We start from the raw sequence: 13,404 nt of genomic DNA on the forward strand, positions 1-13,404 counted from the left end.
TTACAAGGCTCAATTTGCGTTTTCACGAAAGCGAATGTTTGCAACCATAGCATAATGATCTTTATGCCCATTGTGTAATCGTACAAACTAGACAGGTACGAGCCAAAAAACAGAGCGCGAGTCGTCCGGAGAATTCTCGCGCAGTCTCGGGAATTCCCGCAGGTACCGTATAGTTTCTATGTCACACAATTTTCAAAAGTTCATTATGTTATGTACAATATTCTTATTAAAATTTCGCTTCCATGACGTTCCGTGGTAATGTAAATTGCGCCATAAAACTAGGAAAAAGTTGTGTTTCATTTTTAATTATGTATTTATATTACATATCCTGCTATAAAAAAAGAATCTAAGATCTTAGAAGGTATCTGATAGTCTTTTACAGCAATATGCCAATTTTTTTTCATCCAGTTTGTATTTTATGCCACTGAAATCTAAATCTATATACCCACGTAACACATCTGAAAGATAATATTTCCTTTCCACAGTTGCTCCTAAAATAAATCTTTCTTTGGCCCTCTCCTTGGCTCAAGCCTAATAAAATTTAATAGTTCCGGTACTATGTGATTTATTTTTGGATTCTAAGTCATCTTGTCTTACGCAACGTGTTAACAATGTGTCCTTCACCATTGGCAAAGAATCTGCTCAAAACAAACGTTTGCTCAATAATTAACAGGGCCTATTATGACTGTTATTGATTCTGTGTCGATATGTATGTATTGAACTCTGCGCTCTGATAGCTCCATTGTGCTACACCGTTTCGTTTGAGCAACTGATGATATAATCATTTTTTATCTGTAGCAACATGAATAATTACGTTTCGCTGCCAAGTATGGATCTCCTTTAAGGTAGCAATAACCCATTATAGAATGATTCTCATTCGAAAATAATTTTGGTCGATTACATGGATGACTAAACAAACGCCCTATTCAGCTGTTATAACTCAAAATATATTATCGATGTTCTTGTACCACTTCTTCGGTTTATAGGGTAGTTTTGAACCTTTGCTATTTTTATTTATCTTTCAATACGTTTTTAAATTGCGTTTTGCATTCAGCGCGATTCAAAAGAATTATAGTCACCCCATCTATTGTTACAGAGGTGAACTAATAAGAGCGATAAACTCTTAACTTGGTAGCGCGGAGCAGTACATATATAAGAAAAAGTTCACTAATATTGTAATAGATGTCGCTGCCAGCAAATTAAGGGCTTTTTACAGTAAATTATGTTCCGTGATTCTGTCATGGCTATAAAAATTTATATTAATACAAATGCACATTGGATTACGTTCAAATTACATAGTTTCAATGTAAAGTAATAGCTTAAATCACTAATTTCGGTCATACCGCAGAGTCGATGTGTTGCATATGGCACCAAGGTAAAATAATGTTAGATTACACCACAATTTTGTTATTAATTAATTTATTATAGAGCGTTATATAGATAAAACTATTATTAGTAACGAAACATAAAACAAAATCTCAAGCAAAACTTAATTTATTAAAGAAAACTAACACTGGTTGCAGGGATATTCCGAACCCAGGTAAAAACATGAAGGGAAAATTATTTCTTACTACTATCATATATGACCGGCGCGATGCTGGCTCTTACTGCAGGTGCGCGAGCTGTTGTCCTCCTTGTGCGCCGAGCAGATGGCCAGGATGGCGTCGAGGGCGAGTATCGTAGCGGTGACGATTGCACAGATGCCGGCAGCTTGCGCATGAGTTCTGCGCGTGCTAGGAGGTACGTCGCGCCACCCGTTCATCGTTAGCCACCCACACGCGCCGAACAATGCTGCGCCTGTCGCCGACCACCAAGCGTCTACGTATGCATCCGCCGCAGCTGATACTATTTCACCTAAAATAATTACAATTTCTCATTGCTATTTCTGACTCGAAAGTTTCCCAGTTATACTTTAGTCCAAGGTACGACGGGATAATGATTAAGCAAGAACATAATTTCCCAAAGTGGTCATCGTAAAGAGCATTTTAGATCGCAATAAACTACTTTACATTGACTCAGAATAACCTAAAAGCCGCATTTATACCTCAACCTACAACGGAAGTATAAGAATAAAAAACAAACCTCACATCACACGCTGGCTTCATCATCAAACTCTTCTGAATCCAAATAAGCCAGGCTCAAATCGAAAAGTAAAATGAGTGAACAGAACAGAGACAGAGAGCCCTGTATGACGGCTGCAGTGTGGTCCCCAGTGCGCGGGAGGGACTGACTCTTCATCCGATTGGCAAGGACCATGCCGCCACATACGGCAAACATCCCAATACCAATTATACCAAAGAACATGTCCTGTACAAGATCCACTGGCGCGAACAATATTTCTCCTAAAATGTTTTAGCTAGATTATTATGTACTATATTCCACAACCACATCAGCATTATCACATTGTCACACATAGATATTTACGAAAAAGGGGGATTTGGGACATTCGTTACGTTAATGATATACGGCAAGTGTAGAGCACATCAAGTTATTATTACACTGTTTAAATATCGCATCCAGGAACGGAACAAGATCCGTCAATGTGCAGCTTGATGTGCTGCCGTCTGTACTTTATGAGCATCTCACTTCATTTTAACTTAAAATATATTAGAAAATAAGTTGAATGAACTGTAACTTTTTTCATAGAATGACCCAATTGTCATAATCGCCACTAAAAAATCTCCTTATTTACTAAAACATGTGGCTTCAACTATATAATCAAAGAACTAAGAAATAAGTAAATTTACAATTTGCAAAGGTTCATATTTTAATACATATAAAGAGGCCCTTAATTTACGTAAAATTATGGGATAAGCACTGCGGTTAATTGGTATAAATGCGACTTTCATCTAAAATTAAATACCGGGCGGTGAAAACCGGATGGTATATAATATTAAAACCGGATACTACTTAATAATTACAGAAACGATATACATTTTGTAAATCAAAATAATTAATAAATGTGCTTTGATGGAACGGCCCATCCTATTTAATTCAATACACTGTCAGAATTTCGGAAGACGGCAAGTTACGAATTAAATCAGTTTGGGTACGACAATAGTTCAATATTACAGCAAAAGATATGAGAATTAATGCCTACTTGCCAACATCGTATCTGGCAGGAGGATTATCAATTTTAGGGACTTAATAGTGCAACGCGGACTGTCCGCGAGTGGACGAGCAAATGAAGTGATAGATGCCTCGCCGCACCCACGTCGCACTGAATGTGCTGTAAATTAGGCATCATACATTTTACCGTTAGTCGCGGATGATCATGTCGCAATATTAGGGGCCTTAAAACTGCACTATCCATAGCCTGCTGCCTGCTTGAATAAACTAACTGCAAATATGCAAAATTAAAGTAGTTTCTTACCTACGATTTCGCCAGAAAAAACTACTATATACCCTATGAAAGTACCGGAGCACAACATGAGTGTCGGCACATCGGTCATATCATAACTGTAGTGCAGCAATGTTAAACACACACATGTTAGAACCTGAAAGCAAAATAGTACATTGTGTATTAAGGGCGGTATAAATAAAGAGTTACGAACGAGACTCTATTAGAAGCCCGAATTCGAAGACTGAGGGCTTTCGGAGTCGAGGTTCGTAATTGGAATTACGAACCTCACGCCACACGGGCAAGTGAAACTTACAATGTTTTGTATCACATTTGCGAGTTAATAGTATGATTACATGCAGGTTAACTTGACTATAATGCCCCAAATAAAACCCTCGGGCTTTTTTTTTCTCATTACAACCACGATCTTGAAATATGAAGAAAAAAAGCGCGAGGGTTTTATATAGGACATTATAGTCAAGTTACCATGCTTGCAATTATCTATTTACGTGCAAGTGCGATGAAAAGTATATTGTGTCTTCTATTTGGGTACAAGCATATTGTAAAAATCGTATTCAATGAAAATTTGCGAGTTACATAATCAATTAGCGCAACCACGCAGAATGTATCCTGCTTTTAGCTTTTGTCTACAACACTTATCACAGTTAGGTACAGACTGAGCAACAAACAAGAAACGTTAGTTTACAATAAAACGTTGAAATTATTGGTGTATTCATTCCGGTGTTGAATCGTGCAGACAATGTTGGCTGAGTGAGCCAACCAACTACAACATACAAAACAACTTATAAATCACATACTAATAATGAGTACTGTTTACCAATTCAATAAACTTTATCATACACGTAGGTATTAACATTATGTATTTTTCAGATACCGATTGATAATTTAACAATAACACTAAATTATCTCAACAAAACCAATAATTTGTACATATTCGTCGAAATCAAATTCATTTTATTTTATTTATTTATCAAAATGTCACTGTCATTTACGTGACATTTTAAAATCATGCCTGCATTTTGGATGGTATATTTAATATTTTTAGGCGAATTATTATTTTTAAAATATAATCAAAATTGTATTCATTAAAACAAATTTTTGTGTTTAGTGAAGAACGCCAGATTGCGAAGTGTGGAATTCCTGAGAGTGTCCATCATTTTCTCATGGAGTGTGTTCGGACAGAACCTAACAGGGTGCGGTTATTTGCACAGGTTGGTTTTGGGTTTTGGTACATTTAAATTTTAAGTCGGGTGGTTTCAATCCTTAGAGAATGGAAAAAAATAAAAGAATTTCCATTGACTTACAAATAAATGGACGACGGGTGTAATACAAAAACCTCGAAAAAAATGTCCCAAGTCAACCTATTCGAAATTTAAATTGTAATGTCATCGCAGTATCGCGCTGTCAGTAGAACAAATGAAGACTAAAGCGGAGTTTGGCGCTTTGTATACGATTTTAGCGCCTTACAAGTGCGGACACTTTTTAGCGCGGACCCGACGTCCATATAATTGTAAGTCAATGAGAATTTCAATCCGTCTTCACTAAGCCAACAAGTAGAACCGCAAAGATTTTGTATACATGTTTGGTTAGGTAGTGATTTCTGTTTGGATTATATTAAGTGTTTTTTTGATGTACGATATTTCTAATGGGGCTCTAAATAAGTAGAGAGTTAAAAAACGTCGTCATTATCAACCCACTTTGACGTTCCACTGCTGGGCATGGGTCTCCTCTCAGGTGAGGGTTTAAGCCACTAGGCCGTAGTCCGCCACGTATTATACGGGTTGAGGACATCACACTTTTTATAGAGGGCTGTGAACCTTCTTCAACGTGCAGGTTTCAACACGATGTTTTCCGTCATCGAAAAGCTCATGGTAAATTTCAAAACAGATTTCGCACATAAATGCGAGCCCGGATTCGAACCCACGGCCTCTGCTTGGGAGGCCATAGGTCAAACCATTAGATTACCACGGCTTTTATAATAAAAAATATTGTAATTTAAAAAAGAAAGCTACATTTTTGCCTACAACGACAAATTTGTCCCTTGAGGCTACATTCACATAATACGAGTATTATGCTATGAACAGAGAATCAAATGTATATTTGACAAAAACAGTCTATTGGTTCTTGGGAATCATAACCAGCCTTATTTCACACACAAAAATGACACATCAAGCATTTCTAGTTAAGATTCCATTGTAGCTATAGTTCCCAAAAGGGCATCCAAAAGTAAATTAAAATCCGCGGAACAAAGAATTGGTCCGTGACTGTATAAAGTTCAAGGAAAGCTTGTGGTTCGTGTTACTGTTATATTCTTCTTTTTTTTATTACCGGATTGCTCAATAGAAATAATAATATAAGGCAAACCGCCGAATTTGCTGTTGTTACTAGTTTGTATTAAAATATTCACGATTAGTTTAGACTACACATGAAAAATACAAATATTTTTAATTAAGTCTCAATTTACGTTGCCGTGAAACGGAATGAAAGTACCTACATAAAGCTTAGTAACAAGCTCATGGTGGACTGTTCCATATTAAAGCCTATACCTATGACCTCATGGCATTCAGTTATGGGTCACCGCCTACAATCAATTATCCAATGCAGAGTTCAAACCACATCCTTCGAATTATCAATGATGACATGGTGACAAACCAGAAACACTGAAATCCACTAAGACCTGGAGATTCCAAAGATTCTAGAAGAGATGGACCTATATGTATATGCTCGGGTCCACTGAATACTCATCCGAATCCTCTCGCTGAACCACCGGTTGATGGTGGCATGGTTTCTACCATCTACCATTATTACCATTAGTCTTCTAATTAAAACGAATGCTTGTGTTCGAGACATAACAAGTCCCTTGTACCTGTAATTTCACCAGCACCCTTACCCTCCAATACCGGAACACAATAACGCTCGCACTACTACTTGGCGGCAGAAATAGGTAAGGCAGTGGACGAACTCTTTCACAAGGACATCTACTGCTACAAAAATTTCTTATCACCTCAATTACTGTGAAAAAATCCCAGCTGAAATTTTCTACTACACTGACGCAGGTGTTTAGAAAAAAATACGTCAAATACTAACAGGAATATCGCATACCTATAAATAGAACGCATCTTTGTTAAGGAACATTCGAATATTCGAAGAACCTCTTTTAATAGATAATAAATATTATTCAATGTAAAATGTAAAATAAAGGTATTTTCAAGAGCTGTCCTTCTTTAAAATATAATTTGCACAAGTCTTTTAATAAATTAAATAAGACAATTGGTTCGAAACGATACTTTATTAAACGGAACGATGGGAATTTATTCTGAAACAGTAGTTATTTCTGAACAGTTCTATTGCACCCGTATACTTGTAAAATTATTAAATTTCTGTTTGATCGCTGTGTTTCCGCAGGAGATGAAGAGTTCCCATGAGAATATAAATGAACCATATATTCATCAAACAACACAATTTTTATTATGAAAACTAAGGCGGTTATCACACATTATAGTATAAAAGTAACGGCACTCAAAGCACTCAACCTCTGATGAAGACCATCGATTATGGTTGAAACTAGTCGGACCGCTTCCGACTAAAACACAAGTTTGATATCTCAACATAAAAATGAATAAAAGAAACCGCACGAGAAATCAGATAATGTAATTTTATGAACAAAATTTATTACAATATCTTTTATCGTTATCCTTATGAAAACAAAACCTCTCGTAACGATAATAGCTTTGATAAACTCGGATAACTGAACGTTACTCTCCCTTTTTAATTCAAACGTGAAAAATAGATGAGAAGTTACATTTTTATACTTTCATTGGACCGCTAGATTAAATTCGTCACCATAAAAGCTATTAAGGGACTGCAGTGATAATAAAATTTACATGATAAAGAGAAAAGTGTGTTCTTGATTAAACCAGGTGGTTACGGTATAGCATCATCATCTAGTTTTGGGTGACCAAAAACTTAGATGACTGTTCTACTGCTACCAGAGCTTTAAACTATAAACTATAATTTGTAATCTTAATGTTATAATGAATAAATGAATTTAAAAAGTAAATAAATCAATGACGCACACTTCCCGTACCTACTAGGGAAACCCTATATCGCGAGTGCCATGGATGCACATATAGACAACTCCAAATTACACCCAAATTCACGAAAGAAATAAATATAGGCCATACAAATATTTCTCCCGGCCCGGGAATTGGACCCAGGATCTCTGCATGGCAGACTAGCATGGTAACTGTTAGGCCATGGAGCATTTATACGTATATTATAAACTAGGCAGTATAATTATATGAGCAGCTTCATTCTTAGCGATTTATAATCACCCACCTCTCATCTAGATAGATATGAGTGAGGAATATTTTGTGCTTGCCCAACCCTGAATTTATTATAAAATAAAAGAAAAATAATAGGGACTTTAATATCTTCAATACTTTGAACTGAAAAGCAAACAATGTTTCGCACCATTGGTGTAATACTTTCATGTGACAAAAGTACTTTTGACGTATGCTCACATGTGGCTTTATTCTACCAAGGGCACACCCCGGATACTCCATACGACGTTCAAAAGTTATTTACGTATTACTATCTACAGACAGCAAGGCGCTATCTGCACACGCGCAAATGTATGCGTGAAGTGGCAGGGTTACCCATCATCATCAGCATCACTTTCTCGTACTAATGTTACGTGGTCAGAGCGGCAACATAGCAAAAATTCTAACGCGAATCTGTTATCTACAATTGTATTAATAGAATCCTAATAATTACACATGTTCATTAGGTATTTATATCAATATAATACTATATTTTTCATTAATTCACTAACTACAATAATTAGGTATATTCACTACGTAATATTTATCGGCAATACAAATTGCAAATCCGAGAACCCTTCTCTACTAGCTCACGAAGTTAAGGTGTCTCATTATATTGTAATATATAATAAATATGTAATATATATTACTCTGCACTAATTAAATGAAGAAAACAGTAACTGAATGCGTCTCAGACATAAGTATTTTTACTTGCTTCGTTTCATCTTTCGGAAAACGAAAGAAACTCCTCTTTTTATCCCATTTAGATGATGACAAACAGTACACAGCATAATTCACGACCATTATAAATAGTAAGGTACAATGATGTTATATATTAACGTACAAATTTCGTAATGAATCAATGAAAACTATATTCAGTTTATATCAAAGCCATCTTAGCGTCAAAATGGCTGGCCGACAGCCTTGTTGCCGTTCAGTCAATGTGACCGTCAATGTGCGAGGCGTGGTGCGGTATCTAAAGCTAAGGAGGGACAGAGAGTGTCCGTTCTCGTTACTTTTTTGTTCTCTGCCAAGGGAACGATTTTTTCTTGAATACACGCAAAAGTTGTAGCGAAATATTGTACGATCGCAGTTGATATTTGCCAAGAAATTCAATATTGTCTTTCGCTATTTATATAAATTCCATTATGGACTATGACTGTACAGGCGCGGTACAACGTTATTGGCTCGACATATTGCCAACATTTACCGAATAGTTGGCTTCCGGAATCCAGATCAAATTAGTTCAATCTGTGGCATCTACAGTACACATTACTGCTAGAAATTCTATACTCGACTGCGACAGACATTAGCGACATGTATATAGCGTAGTAGCAGTAGAGCTCCTTGCGAAAGAGTTCGGCCGGAGAAGTACTGCCCCCTTACCTATTTCTGCCGCCAAGCAGTAATATGAACATTATTGCGTTCCGGTTTGGAAGAGTAAGGGTGCTGGTGAAATTAAAGGCCATAAAGGGTGACCGACGCCGTGGCACTGCAACTGTTATGGGTAGACGTGTCGCTTACGAACAGGCGCGCGGCTTCTTCGTCCCGTCACTTGGTATTATAAATTAACCATCTAACCATCAAACCTGGAATATTCTGAAACTATAAAACATTTACTGTGTTAAATCTAACATGAATGTTTCTGAAACGCTGCAGTAGACAGTGGTGAACAATAAATTGTAAAGTCTATATAACAATTCGAATAGCTAGTAATTTCTAGTTCGTTCAGAAACAAAGGCTTAATTATACGAACAGGAGGGGTCTAATTCCGTTCTAGTGCTCTAGCGTTGATAACAATCTTGGTAAAGACTTTGCATAACCATCTCGGCAAGTGTTTATACGGATTCATTTGTGTTTAACTTGGAATTGTGGTAAAAGGTCATCGTGTACATAGAATTTCGCTAATTTTCATTTCAGGACTGCTACAGACTGCCCACTTGTACAATTGCAGAAAATTGTCTAAGTAACGACTAATAACAAACAAAAAAGTGATTTGTAAAGCCGATGTGTAGGTGACAATAAAGTAATGTTAATCTATTTAAGACATCTGAAACTAATAATAAAAACTAGCAACTATTTTGAACAGTACCTGAGTACCTATCAGAAACAGGCAGATAACTTATAACAAAATATTAGCCAACGTATCAAACCACAGTTTCCGCGGGATCGTGATATTCATGAAACGGATCAATGCAATGAAGAATGCGCCGGAGTTCGAGGCCAGTTGCCGACATGGGGGCGGAGCCGTGATGGTGCAATGCGCCTTAATATTGGTGCTTTGAGAGTAAAGTATAAACATGAACTAAGATTAGTATGTCAGCAACCCTGGGTATTAGGATTTTATGGATAAATACCAACCTACTACCAACCATAAACAAAAACTACTAATTTGCCTTCTTGGCATGTTGTTGGCGCATGTCACACTCCTACCGTTGATTCCGACCGAATTTCTAAGTTCACTCATGTACATAGGTAGTTTTTAATATAATATATTGTTATAATTATTGTAATGCAAAGACCGAACACAAAGAAAAATTCCTTCGATCTGACGGAATCGAACCAGCGTCTGTATGCCAAACTAAGGCCACCGCTACTAAATGAATATCATGGTAAGGTGGTGGCGCTAGTGACTGACAAGCACCACTACTCGACATCTTTTTGTAACTTCATTTGTAATAAGATTTAAGACAAAATTTTCAATCATAGTAACACGTTTCTTATTGATAAGTGTCAATTACTGGGAGGTCATTATGGTGAGTGTCGATTACTGATTAATTAAGGGAGTCACCAAACTTATAAATGCAGAATCGTCCTAATGCGATCGTGTTGAACCACACTTATCGCATTAAGCCGATTCACCATTGACGCGGTCGTTCGCGCGCCGTCGCGCCAGTTATTTCTACATGAGGATCAGCTGTCATCGGAATGCGTACGGACGCAATCGGAAATTCGCTGGAAGCAGATTCGTTGCCGACCTATGTCGAGTCGCGTTCGTACGAACCGATGCGAAACGCAGAACGTCTTTTCGCTCTTACGTCATGGACATAAAGCTTTTTCATACCGACTTACTGCGATTCTGCGTTAATAAGTGTGGTGACTGCCTAATTAATGGACTTTTGGTGTTCGTTGACCGCATTTTGATATTTTTTTTATATATCAAGGTACGGGACGAACAAGTCGTGCGCCTGATAGTAAACTACACGCCTGTCCATAACAGTTGCAGTGCCACTCAGAGCTTTAAATCGCAAAGATCTGAGGGGCACTGCCACTGCGCCCGTCCACTGAGACATAAGTTGACAAATCCCATGTGCCTTACCCTTTAAAACCGGAACACAGTAATGCTGACATTACTGCTCGGCAGCAGAAATAGGTAAGGTGGCAATACTTCTCTGGACGAACTCGTTCAAGAAGCTGTACTTCTACTATACTCTATAAATCTTATCTAGGTTATTTTAGTAATAATTATAATAGCTATTTTATGAAACATACTACAGCATAACCTTTCTTAAGGATTATATCTGTTAAGTAAACTGATCGCTATTGATATATGTATAAAAACAAAAAGTTGTTTCAAGTTTTAAGACTCACTTCCCTCAAAATGTCGATCATTGGTACCATCACCTTAGTAAAACATCATGATATTCAATAAAAATCAATATCATAATATAGTAATTACTTACTCGTTTCATTTATACTCGTAACATATTTTCAAATAAGTGCCTATGTTAAAAAAAGACATTCTCAAGCACCTTGAATAGAGACTAATGAAATTATCTTATTGAAATTATGGAAAAATTCAAACTATGCGGGTCGTTCAAAATGAGAACGAATATAGTTCATCTCATTCAGTATAATAGCTGAACATCTAACAAGAGATCGTTGGTAATAGTTTCTTTTTTTATTTGAAACATGGCAATTGTTTCAAAATTAATTCACTCCAAGGGACTGCTCTCATGAAAAAGTTATCAAAGTAATTATAACTTTTTTATTAAAAAAAGATACCTCTAAAGTTAGCTCCGCTTTCACTGTGTCCGTTACCGAGATCTCCGCAACGTTAACTGAAAAGCATAATATGGATTACTTGTCGAGCCCAAACACAAAGTAGCTGCTGTGCACTGTTCAACAATTCCTCTCATCTGTATGCCATTTTCATCATCAAATCAGCTCTTATTGTAATTACATCTATGTGCCAAGTTTTATTGAAATCGATTAACGGAACGTGAGTGAAATTCAACAAACTGGATTCATCCCTGAATCTACCACCCTTAAAGATAGAAACACAAACACAAAAAAGTTTTTTTAACAATAAAAGAGTAACTGAAATCAGTACACAAATGTAATCGCGTAACATACATACAAAAAATACAATATTCAAAAATTTCAAGACTTTGTATGTAATATAGTATATGTATACTTGTATATACAATAGCACTTATCTTTATCCTCTAAAATCATTTATCACTCAAAACCTACCAACTCAGTGCATTGCGTAAACTGTAGTTGCGTGCAAACTGCAGACAATAACGATCGGAACAATATCGTTCCAAGTAATGTCAGTCGCACGAGAGTAAATCCTCAGTACACCTAACTGGGGAAATTTTGAATTGTAAATATCGATCGCAATATCTACATGGAGTATAACATTTATTGATCATATGTGGTATTGCAGTAAACAGAAGGATATATTAGAAGAAAAGGTTGTCCAGTGATGTCCAGTGATGGGATGAGAATTCTTACAGGAACGTGAGCACTTACATGTTTTACTTAGTGCTTTTCATCCATTAAACATTTACCATTTAGTTCCATGCAGGTCGTGTTATTTTTATGATTTTCACATATAAATAACACGAACTACATGGAACAATATTGATTGTAATTCTTATTACGATGTTCTACTACCATGTTATTGATTTATTTTAGCCCCGCACTAGGGATACTCCGTGTTGCGGGTGCCATGGACACATACATAGACAATTACAAATTACACCTAAACACACGAGAGTAATAAATGCAGGCCATACAAATATTTCTCACGGCCCGGGAATCGAACCCGGGACCTTTGCGTGGCATACCAGCAGTGAAACCGTTCGGCCACGGAGGCAGTCGAACCTTTCGTCTGTATACCAATATAGGTCAACAGACGGCATATGCAGGTTCGAGTCATGACAGATTAAAAAAATTCTATGTGTTCTTTGCATTACAATTACATAAAACATAAAAAAGAAATTTTATAACTCTCCTACTTAAGCATTAAAAAGTTATAGACAAATATCATGACTTCTCTGCTGAAAAGGTTTCATTTTGCAGATGTGGCATTATTACAATAGGGATGCTTATGGTAAGTGTATTGGTATTTATAATTATAAACTAAAAGCTTTTTTATGATACCAAGTGACAACAGGTGGTGGTAAGCGACACGCATGCATGTACAGCATAGCAATTGCAGTCACTCACAGCTATTTAAATCGCAAAAACCTGAGGGGCACTGCCACTGCGCCCGTTACCCTGAGACATAAGTTGACAAGTCCCATGTGCCTGTAATTTCACCAGAATCCTTCAAAACCGGAACGTTGTAATGTTTTTTTATGATACTAACTGATGGGACAAACAAGCCGTGTGCCTGATGGTGAGCGACACGCCTGTCTATAACAGTTGCAGTCCAACTCAGACCTTTAAATTCAAAGATCTGAGAGGCACTGTCACTGCGCCCGTCACCCT

General features: G+C 36.9%; 1 protein-coding gene across 1 annotated transcript; it reads right to left on the minus strand.

Annotated features, from left to right (window-relative positions):
• Positions 1–1,431: 1,431 nt before the first annotated feature.
• Positions 1,432–9,920, minus strand: LOC113233963. The gene is made up of 3 exons (XM_026469200.1): positions 9,837–9,920; positions 3,374–3,497; positions 1,432–1,854 (listed from the first exon to the last, which is right to left on the minus strand). The coding sequence occupies exons 1-3, from the start codon at positions 9,918–9,920 to the stop codon at positions 1,577–1,579; spliced, it is 486 nt and encodes a 161-aa protein (XP_026324985.1). The 3' UTR covers positions 1,432–1,576.
• Positions 9,921–13,404: the final 3,484 nt, after the last annotated feature.

Source organism: Hyposmocoma kahamanoa, unplaced genomic scaffold (genome assembly GCF_003589595.1).
Source record: "Hyposmocoma kahamanoa isolate Upper Pololo Valley unplaced genomic scaffold, ASM358959v1 80, whole genome shotgun sequence".
NCBI lineage: Eukaryota > Metazoa > Arthropoda > Insecta > Lepidoptera > Cosmopterigidae > Hyposmocoma > Hyposmocoma kahamanoa.